We start from the raw sequence: 19,247 nt of genomic DNA, 5'->3' as shown, positions 1-19,247 counted from the left end.
ACATCATGAATATTTACAGAAAGGTAACAAATGTCTCAGACAGGTTCTTGTGGACATGGGCATGACACTTCTCAATATAAGTCATGGGATTAATATCAAACTAGCAAAAGCAACTATTATTTAACAGAGAACTTTTCAGATTATGTTTGGTTTATCCTAAGCCTCTCAAGGGACTTAAAACCATCACTCAAGCAAGATGAGCTTTTGAGCTTTTAAATTGTCCTTTATTTTACAAAACACCACTGTGAGGAAGCTCAGTTTACCATCAAAATTTACAAAACCAGAAATATAAGAGAGATGATGTGGGGGAACGATTTCCACCTTAAAAATCAGACAAATTAGATATTTGATTGTAGCAATATTCCACACACGTAACAGTTCAGGTCATTTCAGACTCCCTTGGGCTAGATAGACAGCACAACTCCCAACATAACAACTTGTCCACATTTAGAACTTTGCTAATATGAAATGGCCAAAACAAAGAAAGCATATCCAGAAGCATAAAAAATACAGATGAAAGCCTATTTTTAGTCTTGCAAGAGGATGTAATTCTAATACTCGTTTTCTATTTTCCACTGTACTTTCAGGTCATGGCAATGCTAGGTGGCAAATGCCTTCCTGAGAAAAAAGATTTATAAATTATACTAATATTCTGGTTTTCATTCTTTGAGAGGTAACATATCCACTACTGCATATTTAGAGGAATGGGCAAAACAACTAATTTTATTATGAAATACTTATTTTGGGAAAAATATATTTCTGTTGAACTATTATAAAAGAAGACTATCATTATGACCTGTTTGTACACGAAAATGTTCATGTGACAGATTTCGGTTTTCTTCTAAATATGTGAAGACTGCACAATCTTGAATATATAATGCTGACTGTATTTTGGGCTGCAATTTAGCCCTCATGTGCTTTTATTGCTATATTTATTTTTAATGATTGGTATGTTAAATATATATTTATCTATATTTATCTATATTTAACAGGGGTTCAAATACGCAGCAAATAAAAACAGAGTTTGCTGCATATCATTTCCACTTCTTTTCTTTGAAGCATCAGAAATATGTAGCTTGTCATGCATCACTTTTCCATTATTTATGTGAGGTTTTGATAAAAAGGTGTTAAATAGAAATTTCTGTTACTTACACTGATATCTTCCAAATCCAAACTGTTCAGAATGACATTGTTCCTCTTCCAGATGATGGGAGGTCTCAGGGTTCCCTGAATGGCACAACTTAAGACACAACTCTGTCCCACTGTTGCTGCAGTGGTGCTTATTTTTTGATCTTCAGGCAGATTCAGCTGAACTACATCTGCAAAAAAAGTATTGCTTGTAAGATCAATGAGCAGGCAATTTCATGAGCTTAATTAGCATGAACTTTTTGTATACTGGTAATTTAAGAATTTTAACTGGAACAAAAGTAAAAAGAACTTCCGAAAACTCCATTAAGCTCAGAGTATTTCATATAAAGGTCAGTGTGACATTTCAATTAAACTGACTGACAAGTATCAGCCTGTAAGAAGTAGCATTTAACATGAAAGTGAATTCCAGAGGTAAGACTACAATACACATGGCAGTGTATCCAAAGTCAGACATTGGAAGTTATCTGACAGTTAAGGCAGGCACAGTGGATAGTCAGAACATTTATTCTATATTTTCAGGCTATGTATTCATCATTAGTCAATGTTTTAAAAAAATCTTTTAAAAATTCAGACATATGTGATAGGAGTCCAGACCTTGAACCTTTCTCTGTTCATCTATGTACTAAATAGCCCCAGTATTAACAGAAGGCCTTAAGTAACTTCTATGTCCCAGAACTCATTTGGACACTTGCATAAAAATGAAGTGATACACACTAATGAAACTTCATACACTTCCCTCTTGTGTAACTGCCTTAATTTACAGGCTGATCAGCCGAGAGTTAGATATCCACTTATGGTGAGCCTTACTAAACACAACCTAGTAAAAATTCTATATTTGTAAGTATTTTATCATACTAGACAAAAGAACTATACAGGACCTGAGGATCATCCAAATAAAAAATTTTCCACTCAGCTGCTAAAGCATGAAAAATCTCTATGTTTTTTATCTTTCCTTCTTCAAGTAACCTACAAAAGGCATTATGTCTCTACTTTTTTTAATTACGGAGATGCTTTCATATAGGAGACATATTAACTCATTCATTAAGGAAGAAAGGAGTTCTTAAGGAAGTTAAGATCTTCTATAAATTCATTTCAGCCTCATAAAAGCAATACTTTGTAATTAACACTTCCTCCCCCACCCTCTTTCCACACCCCCAAGTGCAAGCATTAGAAAAGCATGAAAGTAAGCTTAGCTGTTCAAAAATTTAAGTAAATTCTTTAAAAATGTGATTAAAAAGAATAATTTTATACTTAGGTCCAAAGAGAGGCCCCCTGATTCTTTACTTCTTCCAGAAGGAATGCACTCTGTGACTCAAATCATGAGTGACAGTGCCTATCAAACATGGCCAAATGATACTGACCTTTTTAACTAGATGCATTATCTGACAAAATGCCTTAAACTAAGGAAAAAGAAACATACCAATTAAATTGATTCTTCTGCTGTACTGTACTTTTTAAAATCTACAACTTCCTCAGAAGCATTTCAGCTTCTATTGTACAGAAGATGGTTCTTCAGTGACAGTATCTTTCAGACTTATCGAGACATATCTTCATGGCTATTAAATGATTCAAAATTTCTGGTAGCCAATTAACAATACACATATTTTGCCTCTTTACTGACCTCACTATGCAAAGATCTCAAAAGTGAGATAAATATTCTGGTATTTCATTTATACATTTATATTATCTGTATATTTCAAAGTCATAATTCAATTTAGGAAAGGCACAAAGGAGGGATCATGAAATCAGCTGGTGTTATAGGGCTGTCTATGAAAACTACTAACCTTCACACAAAAATCTGACACAGGCAATTTAAATTCTACAAGACTGAAAAGTCTTTTTTCAATTAACTTCAGTATTACTATGGATGCCTACCCAAACAAGGCCAGTCACTGTTACAGATGTTTATAATTTTTCATTAGAAGATGACACTAGAAAAGAGACTGTCTATCAAATGTAAAGCTTAACATTTCCTACATAAGAAAAGATGATATTCTGAAATCAAAACTGAGAGGCTATCATTTTGTGGACACCAAGCGTTCAAATGTCTTTTTTTAAACTGTCTTGCTTTTAACAGTAATGATAACCATACCGTAAATAATAATTAAGATAATGATAATAATAGCAATAACAGCAATAATAACATGGGATGATAACACTAATTTTGCCAGAGAAAACTCCCAAAGAATTTCTGAAAAAATTCTCAGTCTTCAATATAATACATTGATATGCCTTTTGCAATTTTTAACCCATGACTAGATTGTAACAAAAGGGCCAAATGCAGAATTTAAAAAATGAAGAAACAGTGGTACTACCTGGAACTAACCAATGCACTGATGTTACATATTTTTTAAAAGCTGCAAAAAACCCCCACTATTTTAATAAATGCACTAGAATCACTGTTTTCCTGTAGAATACTGAACATTTATCTAAAAACCTTCATACACTATACAATTATGTATATTTATATTATTATTTAATAGGAAAAAAGGCATATAAGTTACATTATAGGTTTTATTTTCTCAAGAGAAAATTATTGCACATATTTTCTTCTTATTAGGGGAAAAGAAAAGTTACCACCCAACCCCAAAAGTCCTAAGCTTAGAGGGTGGCAGCTGGTGCAGAATCTTTGACAAGTAACTCCCTGAAATTCCTGTCCATTAACCATCTGCAACCACAGTGAAAGAGACAAACATTTCTAGGGATGGAAGGGTGTGGTCAGGTGCACAGAGCAGCATTTGTCTCAGAGTCCAGGCACTATGAATTCCTTTAGAAATATAAAACCTAGACCCAGGAATTAAATGATCCATTTACCATCACTTTTTTTTCTCCTTGAAAGAAATAGACCTGGATCTGAGAGCAAATCCTTTTTTGACAGATACTGAAGTTGTATTACTAAGAGATATACCTGATTGGGATGACTCCTAGCTTTCCCTCCATGTTGCCTTTGTAGATCAATAATAACTGTTGTGAAGTTTAGTCACACACATTTTGTTTATTTAATGTTAAATGAAAAAGCAGAGTAAAGCTTTAGAAAAATTGGAAGCGAAATTAATTCTGTTTACTGACACCATCACCACACAAAAAAGTAAATATTGGTGGGTATAGTTGGTTACAGAGCAGTAATATTTTAAGTAGCCAGTAGAGAATATGCTTTATAGCTTGCTATTTTTAGAAACATGAATGCTCTACTATGGTGTACCATATTAATGAGTTTGTTTGTAAGTCCTCCAGATGCAATATCAATCTGACACGCATCCATGGTTCTTAATTATACAAGTTACAGGATACACTCTTTCAGATAAAGGGGAGAAATGTAAACAAAAAAACGCAAACCAAAACAACCCAAACACCTAAATAACAGCTAGAAGTATAGTTAGGAGATAAAACCAGACAACTGTGTAAAAATATCTGGAAAATCTTTGAAAATAAAATAAAGCTATTATAAAATAGGAAAGAAGGCATGAAAGCAGAATTAATATTAACCATGGGGAAGACATTTTTGAGCTTTACACTTTGACCCGGGAAAATGAACACTTAGTGAGGAGGCTCAAAAACATCAAAGATTTTAAACAACAAAGGAAAAGCAAAAACAACCATCCCCAAACAAGTAAACCAAATCAAAACTAATCATTTAAATATGAGACATTCCAGCACTGGTTGAGAGATGGTTGAAAGGGTTTGATAAATCCCCTGGCTGCTGAAGCCATTCTGCAAACTCCCATACCCTTCATCCTGCTTTATTGTCCTGAGCCAAGTTCTTCTGGCTCCTCCCACCTTGTTTTTGTTACTGAAGTTATCACAGTATTTGATCCAGCTTGAATTTATCCCTCTTTAAAACACATGAAAGAAAGCTTTACACAATATTTAGGATTAATGAAGCGTAATATATCAACCAATCCATATCTTTTCCTGAAAGACTTTGGTCAATATGTCTGTACAATGCAATTGCCATTTTCACACAGATCTCATCTGGTTCTGCACAGTTGCCCTGTAAATGACAGGTCTGCACAACTTTCTTCTACTCTGCTCTTTTCAGTACATTACTTCTCAGCCTAAAGTATAATTTCTTGCTCTTAACCAAGTGTAAGAACTTGTACTTTGTAACATTAATTTTCATATCACTTTTACTGTGCCAGGCTTTAAGGTTATCCAATTTCAATCTTTAAACAAGTTTGCTTCCCAGGTGGTCTTTGCAGAGCTTCACTAATAGCTCCTTCTCAAACTGCTATTTTCCCGTTTCATTGACCCCACATCATGTCCTGTTCATCCAGGTCCTAGTTCATTTTATCACCACTAACTCTCCCAATTTTAGCTGACTGAACACTTTCTAATATGTAAACATCCCAAGTGCTTTACTGAAAATTATGATGGCACTTTTTTTGAGTGCTTCTCTGTATCTAGAATCTATGTGATAAACCCACTTTTGTCTGTCCTTCAGTTAAAATTAGACAAAATGATGAATAGTTTTTCTATTTTAATTTTCTAAGTACTTTCTAATATAAATATATTTGTGATATCTGTCAAAAATATCTTCGTGACTTACTGAAATCAAATGCCAAATTACATCACTGCAACTGAAGCAAGAAATACTGCAAATGATGATCAATTAGATTAGACTGTAAGTGCTTGAATTTTCTCTGTTCGACAAAAATGTAGTAATTAAACTGAGAAAGGCAGGAAAAAGGAGTTTTCAAAGCTGACATGTTGCAAAAATATTCCAACAGCAATACAGATAAACAAATAATGGAACTTTATTTTAAACACTGTTGTTTTCAAGAGTCATACATCTTGGCTCGTCATTCTTAGTATGAGTAAAGTTTTATCAATATTCTTGTAAGTCAACAGATAAAATTGTATCATTATGCTTTTAAAAGAAATTGGAGCAGTAGGGCTTTGTTAGGAAAAAAAGAAAGATAGTGGCAGCTCTACAGTGCTTTGACCAACAATTCTCTTTTCTTAATCCTAAGTACTGTGGGTCATAATGTGCATAATAACATGGAAGAGTTTGATGGTCTAATTTTAGCCCATTTAGGGAAGGTGTTGTTATACTTAGATTTGAGTTTTCTCAAGAAGTTAAAGAATAAATGGTAAAAGCAGGGCTATTTCAGTTCTTTGCTTATACATGAAAAAATCCAATCTCCAACTCCTTTGATAGCCCAAATGACTTGTAGGGAACAATAAACAATTATAAAACTCATTTGTGGTCTTGGAATACCTAGTCAGGGTACTGGGAAGAGAAACACTGAAGTATATGAAATTTATTCCCTACTGTCTCTTAGGATGAGTAAAGAAAAACCACAATATCATTCTGAATAAAAGGGTGTAAAAGCTAAAAAGTATGAGAAGATGTTACATACACTTGTAGCCTGTGTATCACTTTATAATTGATAATGTTGTCAAAGGGAGGAAGGGAGGAAATTCTTACTCAACTGTAGACTGCCTTGGTTAATTTAATACCAGTAACAAATGTGCAACTTGAACCTTCTCATTTGCTTTCTTAAGTTCTATGTATTTCTTCAAAATAGCTATAAACCTCTTCTAAGTCTAAACGAATGAACATTATGCTGAATGGTATCCACTATTTAAAATTAAGACCATATCATTTATTTTGCTTGCCTATTTCAACTTTAATTTAAAACAAAACAACTTTTAAAACCAAGCAAAAACCCTTTGGTCTTTGAACTACAGTAAGCTCTGTACTTAATGTATAACATTACTTGGTGGCTTGAATTAGCTGAAAGGCAGCTAGGTAATGTGCCTTTTACTCTTCTGGCATTAATCCCACTTTCCTTAAGAGACATAACAAAACCTTTTTCATCAGTGTCATTTTGCTGTTCTTTTACTGCAATTTTAAAATCAGCACACATCACCATTAGCATGACTAATTTTGTCATTATCTGCTGTATATTCTGCTTTGAACTTGTAAACATATTATTCACACATTTAGTAGACTGTTTCAGTATGAAAAGTAACAGAATATGGTTCATGAGTGCCTGTTCTCCCAGATCTTATGCCAGCAAATAAGTCTTTCTGTTCCCAAAATCTATTTAAAAGCACATACACACACATGCCAACAAAAAACAAAAAACCTAAAAACAAGCAAACAAGCATAAATAACTTTTTCCTGTCTTCTTAATGTTTAGTTGCAGAGCTTGGATTAAAATTCAGGTAACTGCTGTTGCAAAAAGCGGAAAGCTCTCCATGTTATAATTATCACTTATTCATCTTTTGTCTTCACTGACAAGAGACTTGAAAAACATTTTTTTTGTTGAAAATATAGTATTGTAATAGCTCCTGTTTTTAGGAAGTCCTTTAGAAACCAACTTCATGAAAGAAAGTAAAAAAAATCAGCACTATTTATAGTACTAGTCAATGAAATTAATAGACGGGGATTGATATGTCATCCTAGGAAACATTTTATGAGAGAGGGAGAACGTAAAGCTTCTCTGAAAGATAAATGTGAACTCCAAGGTTTCCGTTTCCTGTCACAAGAATAGAGTAAATTTTATTCAAATATTTAGAAACATTGAGTGCTTCCTGGTTTAAAAGCATAGAGGATAAAGCAGAATGTATCGGCTGTCCTCTTGCTTCAGTGAATTTACTATTGAATTCTTCTATTACTGAAACAGCTTTCAAAAATTTCCAAAAATGACTAGAGAAGAAAATATCTTTAAATAATAAAAATAGTTTGAAATAAATGAAATTACTAAATAAATTACGTATTATTTATGAGACGTTTACAGATGTATGTACTCACAAAATGCTTGCCATTGAAGCAAAGTCTATGTTATTTAATGGTTCTCTGCAGAAGAATGATTGTAGAATGTGACAATAAGAAGTAACTGAAGGACTTTTGGGCCGCAAGTTCATTTGTCAAGAGAGAACCAGAGAAGTGATGATAAGCAATTTTATCAACTCTGTCCCCTCCAGCTGAGGAAAATTCAAATCAATGACTAGGAATTCCCTGGAAAGCAACTAAAAGCAAATAAAATCCAAAATAATTTTGCTCCATGATTTGTAGACATGAATATCATATGCAGCTCTGTGTCCTCTGCAAGGTAGGTAAAAGCTCAGAGGAAAGACGAGTGATCAAGGCATAGAGCAGTTTAAATATATATTAAAAAATCAGAAAGGCTCCGATTTTTATTTAAAAAAAAACTAATGCAAAAACGTGTGAAAGAAGTGTGAAAGAAGTCAGCACAATCATGGATGTCATGGAAATGCTTTTTCAGCACGTTGGCTTACTGTTTCTTTTAACAGTGGAAAGTCACCAAAATAAGTGAGAGGCCAGGTTGAAAATGAAGGACAGTAGTTTGAAGTGATATATCTGAAAAAAAAATCTTTTTCAAAGGTTATTAAAGAGTCCAGCACCTTACATGTGCAGATCACTCAAACACTTGGGACAAGCTATAATGATATTATTATTACACTTCTCTAAACTTCAGCTCAAGTTTACGGTTGAAAGAAAGCATTGGACTGGCTGGACCTGGGATCAATACAGTTGTTTTTATAGTATTAAGGCACATTTCTTAATTTTACTTGGAATTTACATAGGGAATGGGATTTCTAAGTTTTCTTTACAGAAAGAAAGCTGCTTTAACTGTTAGTTCACTTAGTAAATTAAGTGAACATAATTTAAGATATTGTAACATTTTAACGAAACAAGTACATCAACTGCAATGCAGTTGAATTAACAATCAGTGTGTATTACCTCTTGAAAATAATCTTTCCCCACTGATATTTTTAATTGATTTTAATAGGATTTCTTCTGAATGTTTTTGTTCACACATTACATTTTAACTTTTAAAAAATATTAATAATGGCAATCACTATAAAAATTATCACTTCTTGTTAATTTCAAATTCACAAACTGATTAAGCTAAAACAAAACTTCTAAGCTCATTATACATGTGTTTTAAATTTAATTCTTACTTTATTTTAATGAATTTTACTTTCTATGTTCATCGACTCAAACTCCTCCTCAAGACCCTGTGTTTTACACAAATGTGCACAAAATCCATATGTGTTAGTTCTTGCCTTATATTCTTGTATCTGTACTGCAGGAATACTCAGCCTGTTTTGAAAAGTATCACTACTACATTTGTTGAGGATATTACAAGAGTGTGAATGAAGGGTCTGCTCTACAAACTATGCTGTTTTGAGAACTCTGTGAAGTTGAATTCAACTGTTATGAGAACTTTGGCAGCCTAAGGGAAAACCCAGGCCAAGAAAAGTCAACTCCTGATCTGTACAGCTCCAATCCCTTCCATTGCAAGGGAAATCAGCAATCTACTCACATCATGTCAACAGCCTGTTCCTCACAGGCTACCAGGCATAAGCAAAACAATCCAAACTTTGCATATCCTGATTCACAGACTAGTTCTTTCTCCTCATGAAGAAGACTGGAATTCCAGCTTTTATGCATTTAAGTCTCCTGAAGAGACAGTAAACAAAGTGGCAAATAAAAAGTTTCTCTCCCTCCTGTCTCTGCTATCATCTCAGCGGACTGCAACTGTCTGCCCAACCTTAACATATCCTCTCAGTATGTTCTGTAACTGATTTCATGCACCATTCAGTGAATCCTAAGGGAAATTTCAAAGTTATTGTGATGGGTGAAAATGCCATTTGATGCGTGTTACTGGAATTGCTGATCTGAAAGTAGTCAGATATGGCACCCTAGGTTTATGTGTATATATAAACTTGCAACTTTTATAGATTTAATATTACGAGTTAGACAACAATATATTTCTAGCCTATAAAGTTGCTGCAAAAGACAATTATAAATTATGTTTAGAAAAGAATCTTGGAGTAAATGAAATAATAATTTTTGGATAACCTATTCCCATTTTTAGACTTAGATCCCATTTTAAAGGCTACACTTAAGATTAGCAAGATATAGTTAAAACACTTGTACATAAAAATATTTCCAAAATAACAGAAACCACAACAGCCCAGAAAAAATTATAAGATCTCCACCAAAAAAGATACATTACTGTTTAAGAAAATACACCAAATTACCTATTCCAATCATACCTTCCCTGATATGTGATATCACACCCACAGCAATGATAATTTGTATGGACATACATGATTAATGACTGTGCATACACACCATTTCAACATTTTCTGAAACATTCTCTTAAACAGTTGCTCTTGCAGCAATAGTCGCTTTTAAAAAATCTAATAAAAATGCCATTCTTAATTATTATTTTAAGGTAAGCAGAGAGCATATGCTAAAAATGACCTGTCCAAAAATAAAGCAGAAATAAAAATCGAGCAGATCATGGAGCACTATTAGCATGTGTATTTCAAATAATATATGGTAGAATTTAAAAAACTCATGGACTTGCAACAAATTTTCTCATTTAGTGTTCAGTATATCCCTTATAAATTATATCCCTTGTAAATTCAACAGAGTATATGTCTTTCTTCAGAACAGGGAGAATAAGATGACTCTCCACAGTGACACTGACATTGTCACTAGAAAATACTACCTGTGCTTGAGTTTTAGATATTTTCTTTCAAAACTGAAAAATAATTCTTGATATGCTAGTGTATTTTTAATAATAGCCATTGCAGAATTGGACTATGTCAGGTTTTTAAAAAAATAACAGCTGAAAGCATACCAGGTATTGATGCAACATGGATGGAATGTTAAAATTAGTCTCAGCATTCTTTTGTGGCATTTAATGGCTTAATTTTCTGAAGTTGGTATTTTTAGATGCACAAAGCTGAGCTTCAAATCTTCCAAAATTGGTGTCCTGAGTCTTTGAAAATGCAGTGAGAACGGTATTTAAGATGTACAAAGGACAAAAAACAAAACAAAACCAAAAACACACACACAAAAAAACCACCACAAACACAAACAAACAAAAAACCCAAACAAACAAACAAACACACACACAAAAAACCCACAAAAAAACACACACAAAACCAAACCAAACCAACAACAACAACAAACCCAGAAAAAAGGAGGGAAAAGCAAATAAAATTATACTAATTGAAAAAACATTAAATTTACTTAGGTTGAATGAAATTTTCCATTTCATTAGTAACATGACCTGCCCTGTTTCTTCTTGAGGATGAGCATTATTCATTTCTGCCAAATGTAATGCACCAGTCTCAAAACACCTCTCTAGTTTTGCAGATCACATCACATTAACACCAACTTATGCACATCACTGTTTCTGAAAAGCTTCTGTGCATGCTGTCAGTTTCTGTGCATTTTACCAACTCCTCTGGGACATATTTCTGTGCACTAGAAATTATCTACACCAAAAATACCTATTTTAAGACATATTTTAACAATTCTTCTAGTAGATTCTGGAAATGCTGACTATTATAGTGACTGATCAGATAGAAAAAAGTACAGAAAGATATGACTGCTTTCTACAGTCACTGTAAATGTGTTCATTAAACTTTAAACCCTAAGCTGGGTGTGCCATTGATCTTGCATCATGGTCATATATTTAATTGCACAGATACCACTGTTCAAATTAGGATTATATTTAATTACTAAGGGAGAAAATGTTCAAGAAAAGGTCTTGATTTTCCTTATTTTTTTACTTATGTTCCCTCCGTTAAATATCAGTCTGTTTAGTTTGTTTCCAAAAAAATATTTATGCCATTGTATTTATTCATTTGAGTTTTGGATTATTTATTAATTTAATAGCTTATTTTTCAGTTTTGGAATGATATAGACAGAAACAAGTACTACAAATATATCATTCTGCTGAAGAGAACACAATGTTCCTCTGATGTACCAGAATCTGTAATGAGTGGCAACAAAAACTTCACAGAATAGTGAGAAAGAAATGCAATGAGGCCAGATCAAGTTATAGATTTCCAAAATTGGGATGTACTTGCAGCTGTGAGCAGCCTAAGCAAGGCTTCTAAATAGCCCAACTAAAGTGTAATTCATCAAGGTGGATAAAACTCTTAAAATCAGAATACTTTTCCCCAAGGAAATGCTTAAAAAATACTTATCATTTCATGCCATCTGTTCCATTCAAAAGTCAAAAAGATTATTTTTCAATAATAGCTTCAAAAACCATCTCTCTTCAGGTAAAAAAAGAAAGAATATACATAAAAATTCTCAGGGTTATGATTCCCTGAGATTTTCCTTGGGGTTGCTGTTCCCCAAGGTACTAAGGGTTCCCCCAGGGTTGCTGTTCCCTGGGAATTTCCTCTGGGTTGCTGTTCCCAGAGGTAATAAGGTTTTCAGTCTTCTCTTCGCCCTGGGTGTTTCACACCCGAGGTAGAGACAACAAGCTGAGTCCAGCAGTGCACATTTCCAAGGTCGTTTATTCTTCATTATCTCAGTCCTTTTTCAACTCTGCCAGGCCTCCCTGGCAGGGTACATTATCTTAGTTCTTTCTCAGCTTTGCAAGGCCTCCCCAGCAGAGCAGGACACGTGGCTGGACTGGGTGGATCAGAGAGCCCCGCACCTTATGTACGGTACCCCTGACCCAACCACCGTCCACAATGTACTTTTTATTTACAAAATTTTACCGGTGCCTACTACCTATGCTAACATCTAACATGTCGTTTCTACTCTAAACCAATCCTTGAGATCCAACTCAGCACAAGATGGGGGACGAGAGCAAGAACAAGGAGCACAGGGGCCACTCCCCAATTCCTCCATCTTGCCTCTTCAACCCCATATACTGAGAATCCTAGATTCTACATTTACATTCTATGATAAACTAAATACTACTTATTTTGAATTCTCTCAGCTTGTGATTCTTCATACAATGTGAGCATTCACTCCCATGGACAGGGATCAGAGGCAGTGTCCTCCTGGGCTCTGTGTGAGGCTGGCTGACCCCCTTGTACAGATCCCAGACATCCCTGTCCAGTCTCTAAACCCTCCAGGGTGGCCAGAGGGATGTTCTAGACTCCAACAAAAATGACACTTCAGAGAAAGAAAACCAGAAGGTTGACAGCCAATGACATCAGTGTTTATCTGCAAATCAATAATCAAACCTATTTATATATGTACACAACTTCACAAGAGATTGTTTCAGTATTTTGGCAGCTTCTCTGATTTACTTCAATTTAAAAAATGTCAATAAATCTTTGCTTTTTCTTCTAGCTGCTTTTCCAGCTACACAGAATCTCAAATCCATTTAGAATAGCCTGTGCTTTTTTCTTTCCCTCTCCCCACACCTTAATTTCATCTCTTCTTATTCTCATCTTTTATTTCTCCCTATTCCTACTTCTTCTTTTGTTTCTCTGCCATACTGTTAAAGTCCACCGATCCTGTTAGTTCTTCTTGTCCCTTCTTAAATACATTCAGATATACTATTTATGCAATAGCTCTAGGTACTGAAGTGAGCATCAGCTGGCTTTTATTACATCTGGAGCTGACTTGGCTTCATCTCTTGTGAGGGAGGGGAGGAGGGTTCACCCCTATGCCGACCTTGTGGCTTGGCAGCACAACTTAGTGTGATAATCCATTAAAGTTTGCGGGTATGCACCCTTACCTCTTCCTGCCTGAATTCTGGGAAAGATGTGTCTGTTCCCAAATGCACATCTCCTCCTGTATGGCAAGGTGGGAGCTGTACTGTTCTAGTAACAATGCTAGTCTAGTCAACAGGGAGCTCGTGATAGTGAGAACTTCAGTTTTCATCCAACAATTTATCTCAGGTATTTTGTTCAGATTTAGATCTTGATCCAAGCAGTAATACACCCTTAAAAAGATACTACCAGAGTAAAACTTTCTGTCAGAATAGGATTGTATACAATTAAATACAGAAATATTAACCAGATTGTCGTCTATTGCTACTCACTTTTCAGTTTGTTCCAAGATAATAAAAAAATTATTTTCAAAACACTGATCACAAACATAAATTATAGCCAATATAAATTGATACTAGAAACTATTCAGACTTTTCCATAGATGTATAAAATACATAGCAATATTTGTGAATATGTCTCTGTCATGGGTTGGCACTGGCCAGATGTTAATGCACTCATGAATATATGTTTTTTCTCTAACAACTCCTGTGGGATGTGATCAGGAACAGAGCAGAGCAGGCTTAAATCTTGAAAACAAAAAAACCCCACCAAAACTTTATTAATTACATAAGAACAGGGACAGAAATACTCTTAAACACACACACAGACAGAAATAAAAACTTCTTAGAACATTTCTTCTCCCAGTTTCTACCTCCCCACCCATCACTTTCCACAGACCAACTTTTGGGTTTTAGATCAAACAATCACCACTCAAAAAACTAATCTTCAATTCAGCAAGGGAGAGAGGAGTCTCTCTCGCACCACAGACTGTTCTCTAGAACACACAGGTCTACTCCTTATGTGTTCCCTTGTCACCCGTGGCACCGCCCAGAGAAGTCTGCCAGGGTGACTCCCTCTTTTTCCTATGTCTAGTGCTCTCACCGCTGTCTCATAGGCCAAAACTACATACAGGGCTTTTTAAGGATGCTGCATGCCGAGCTCTCCCCTTTTTACCTAGGGGCCGGGGTTCCAGGAGCAGGTCTGCCCTGAGGGCAGAGGGCACCACCTCACCCTCCCCCTCTCTTCTCTGCTGGCTCCAACTCTTCAAGTGCTAGTTACTGTAGCAAAAGCAAGGGCAGCTGCATCTACCCAAAAATGCAGTTTATGTTCAAAAGAGACTTAAGTTCAGTCCATGGCTGACATTATGCAAGAGAAGTCTAGCTCCAAAGGCTACTCCTCTCATTCTTCTATCGGGTTCCTTCTAATCATGCTTTATCATCTCGGTCCTAGGCCGCTTCCCTCTCTCTGAAACTACTAGTCATGAGAATCAATGTCTAAGAAAAGTTTTTTTCTGCCAAGCAAGGGTTAAAAGTTTTTTTCTCGGCAGGGTGCTGCAGGCTGAGGCACTCCCAGGCTCGGCAAATCCCACGTGGTTCGGCATCTTCTCCTGGAGTTTGGGGGGGGGGGGGGGGAGTAGAGGGGGGTGAGCACACACAGAAGGCACTTCCACAGTTTTCCACCCCTCCATCCTAGACGGAGCAGCTCAGTTCTAGTCCTGTCCATTCTCTTCTCCCCTCGGGCCCCAGCTTACTTTAGTTCCACCGCGTGGTTGTCCTGAGCCCGGCCACGTGGCTTCCTCCTCCCCCACTCAGCCCAGAGCTGAGCAGGGGAGAAGAGATGTCTCCACTGCTGAAACCGGAACCCAAAGGAGGCCGAACCCCCTAGACTCCTGCTTTTAACTCTTTGTGTCCTCAGAGGCGTGTCCAAACCTCTGAGTGACCAATCCAAGTGCCAGCAGAAAAGCTGATCACTGATTAGACTGCCTACATCCCCCTGGAAAAAATTCACCTCCCCCGCAACCACGACAGTCTCTCCATGTATATTCTGTAGAAGTCATTTGCTATGAGTCACTATGTGTCACCATGACTTTTAAACTTCTACAAAACAAAGATTCTAGAAACTACTTCTTAGATCACTCTTTTCAGATTTTCCTGTCTAGCTTTTTGACAAGATCTGGAACAACATTCAGCTGTCTACAGTGTCAAGTCCTGTCATCTCTGGAACACTTCCTTAGCTGAAATATGAGCTTTCCCACTGTCCCATCCAAGACTGCAGTTTCACAGTTTATCTTTTCAGTCATTCACAGAATATGCCTATGCATATTGCACATGTAGATTTAGACTTTAAAATAAAGTTTTACAAAGTTTTAGAAAATCAAACTTAGTCTCACTTCCCCCTACTCCAGATCACTCTTTTCTTGACAGTCCCTCAGAATCTAGACTTATGGTGCTGAGCCATCTCATCAGTGGCTTCACTGATATGGGAATGATATGGGAAGACACATCTTCTAAAATATAAAAATTCCTACTGAATGTCTGCTGATAAATTCCTGATACGGAAAAATCCTTCTTCTTGATGACACTTTTCATGAAGAATGATTGAAGCCAAATGACAAAAGGAAAGGGAGTATGTTGGAATGGGATACCCAGACAATGCGGGGACACAAACACAAGACACATAACACATAGATTAAATTTTGCAGTCTAAGCTCCAAATATAGTCTGAATTTAGAACATCAAGCAGAATCTATAGCTCTAGAAGCAGAGTCCATGATCTATGCAGTAGCACAGCTTTGTAACAAAGCCACCCTAATCAGATAAAAAATCCACGTTTAGAACAAAAGTATCCTGTAACTGATAATAGTCAACAGTAAATGCACAAGGAAGAAAACACCAGGCAAGCATATAGTGATAACATTGTTTTAGCACTCATAAATACAAAGTTGCCAAGCCAGAGGCAGTTTATAGGGATGACACTAGCATTATGAGTCAGGAGAGTAAATTACCCTGGAAGAAAAGGAATATAGACTAGCATTAGCTAGCCTGTTAGATGAAGAACGCAACAATTCTGCTGCTCTAATATAAATACCTTAATTTGGAATGGAGAGAATGTTTTTCAATGAAGAAGAAGGAATATAAAGTCCTGTCATCATGTTTTTACACTAAGACGATGATAGAAAACCAAACCAACAACCCCTACCCCTCCCCCCAAAAAAATCCCGTATCAAATTACCAAAATTGCTACCTTTCATTTAAGAAAAAAGAACTAAAAAAATGTAGATCTCAGATATTAATCAATTATGACTCCTAAACTAAAACCCCTTGAATTGTTCAAAACTATGAAAATAATATTGATTACTATGTTTTAAATCTGAAAAATGTATAACTTTTTATTGACAGAGATTAAACCACTGCTGTCAGAAGAAAATAATAGTAGTAATTACTATAACCACTCAATCCAAGCATATAAGCATAAATGTAAAGGATGAACTTCTGGTATATGTCTATCTTCTCACACATATACGAATTTTACTTACAAACAACTTTGTATTAAAATGTATATGAAATAAAGGCAGGATTTTCTAGGATGAAATAGGACCAGGCAAATAAATAACCCCTTGGAAGTTCTATACAAAATTTAGAAAATTTAATTAGAATTCATATTAAATCAAAAAAATAAAATGTTTTTTACATTAAAAATTGCATTTCAATCATCTTGATTTCCTCAGACACTCCACCCCCTGCAAAACTGCAACATATTTTTTAATATGGATTGCAAGATCTACACTCAGTCAAAGTGTCAGTTTCTTTGATTTCCTCAAACTGATTCTACTCATTTTCCTGGGTTGCTTACACCAAAATATGTAGCTTGTTTCAACTATTACACAACTCCCATCCAACTGTTTATTGTCTACTAAGAAGTTAACCTCAGCTTGTACCTGTCCCTGAAGTCCTCTTTATCCCATCTTCACTGCATATCACCATTTGCATCTCAGCTCCCACCTTTCTGGGAGAGAGATTTTTCCTAAGTCCCATGTTACTCCTCTGGCAGACAAAAGACCAGATATTGCCCACAAGCTGTATCAGCAGTGAAATGTAAACTAAAATTCTGCAAAAAATTCAATCACTACAAAGCAGTTTGTCTATCTTTAATCTCACTTTTGATCAAAATCTGGGATGGATAAGCAAAACAATTTATGAACAAAAGACCTGATATTAAAGACAGTTTTTACGAGCAGACTATATTCAATTTCTACTTTGGATACTTTCAACAGCTTTTAATTTTCAGGAGCATACAGAACTCCAGCTGTTGTGAAAGCTGCTGTTTAGTGAGCATAAACTACTGACAACAGACTTCTTAAACTTCACAAATGTCTCTGTCATCACTTTGCCCTTACGTTCTACATGAATGAGATATAATTGAATTTCATGTAGTAAACATAGTTCTAGGTGAACAATAATAGGGTTAAAAGGTGATGTTGAAAAAAATCCAAGAATGAAACAAACACTCCCACCTTCAGGACTAATTCAACTCTAAAAGACACCTCACACTGATATTTTATTATCAACTATATTCACTGACTTAACCACTGATAGTATTTTTTTTAAAAAAGTCTTTAAAACTTTAAGATACAAATAATAAACCATGATGACTGACTACTATCAAACAAAGACATTTCAGTTTGGAGAATGCACAAAAAGTTTATAACACCAATAAACATAAGGGAGGATTATACACTACATTTTCTACATCCTCACAGGAATTCTAATGAGGAATAAAGCCAATTATGATTCATTGTAAGACGAACTGCAAATATTTAGCACATCACTAGCACAAGGTTCACCCAGTACTGGAAATTAGAAATGACAAAAAAGAAATCTCATAAAGCTGAAAATAATATTTTTCATTAAAACAGTGGCACACACAAGTATTCGTTAATGGTGTTATATGATAAAGATACATAGTAAATTTTAACTGTGAATAAATACGTTTAAATTATGCATCTTGTGGTGATGGCATATTCAGATACAGAGGCCGCTAAAGAATGAATAATAATTTTACAAAACAATTTTAAAAATACAATGTTAACAAATTTTCAGGCTGTAGAGGCAGCCTGAAGGGGTTAACATCAGAGGCCTTCCTAGGGAAGTGAAAAAGCTGTATTTATTCAGCTTTGTGTGGGGAACACTTAGTAGACTATACTTATGAATTTAAGCCTGAACTGGTTTCTACTATGAAATGATGAGCAATATGGTTAATACACAGTAGTGAACATCATTTACTCTAGCCAGACTTTGATTCAGTCATTTAGAACACTGTTAAACCCCAGCTGCGGAGGTGTGGATAGCATGAGTGAACTGCAAGTATCTTACCCTGCCTTCAGGCTCAAAGGGTCAGCATTTCACACACTAAAGGTCTGTGGTTTCAAGTCAAGGTTACAAGTGGTTTCAATACTGTTCAACGTTTTCATTAGTGACTTGGATGACAGGGCAAAATGGACCCTCAGAAATCCTGCCACTGTCACCAAATTCAGAGGATCAGGAAGCAGACTTCAACAAGATTTCCCCTCAGAGTGAACTTTATAAACAGGAGGAACGGGCTGACAAACTGCAAAATTCTACTGAGACAAATGAAAAGTCTTGCACTTGGGACAGAGTAAGTCCATGTAAAAATACAGGGATTCAGCTGGCTAGAAATCAGCTTTGCAGACAACGATGCAGGTGGACCACAACAGGAACGTGAAAAAAAGAGCTTGGCCAAATGCCTGTGAGAATTCCCCTCTGACATGTTCCGTG

General features: G+C 35.6%; 1 protein-coding gene across 1 annotated transcript in view; it reads right to left on the bottom strand.

Annotated features, from left to right (window-relative positions):
- FSTL5 (follistatin like 5) overlaps positions 1 to 19,247 on the bottom strand; it is a gene marked incomplete at its 5' end in the record, with an annotated part of 198,631 nt that overhangs the window by 88,551 nt on the left and 90,833 nt on the right. The window contains one exon of the mRNA XM_063422000.1: positions 1,153 to 1,319. Coding sequence (XP_063278070.1) covers positions 1,153 to 1,319 — 167 coding nt within the window. The remainder of the gene's footprint in view (positions 1 to 1,152; positions 1,320 to 19,247) is intronic.

The sequence above is a fragment of the Prinia subflava genome, chromosome Z, assembly GCF_021018805.1.
Source record: "Prinia subflava isolate CZ2003 ecotype Zambia chromosome Z, Cam_Psub_1.2, whole genome shotgun sequence".
Lineage (NCBI taxonomy): Eukaryota > Metazoa > Chordata > Aves > Passeriformes > Cisticolidae > Prinia > Prinia subflava.
The sequence above is the reverse complement of the archived record's forward strand: the minus strand, read 5'-3'. Positions and strand labels throughout refer to the sequence as shown.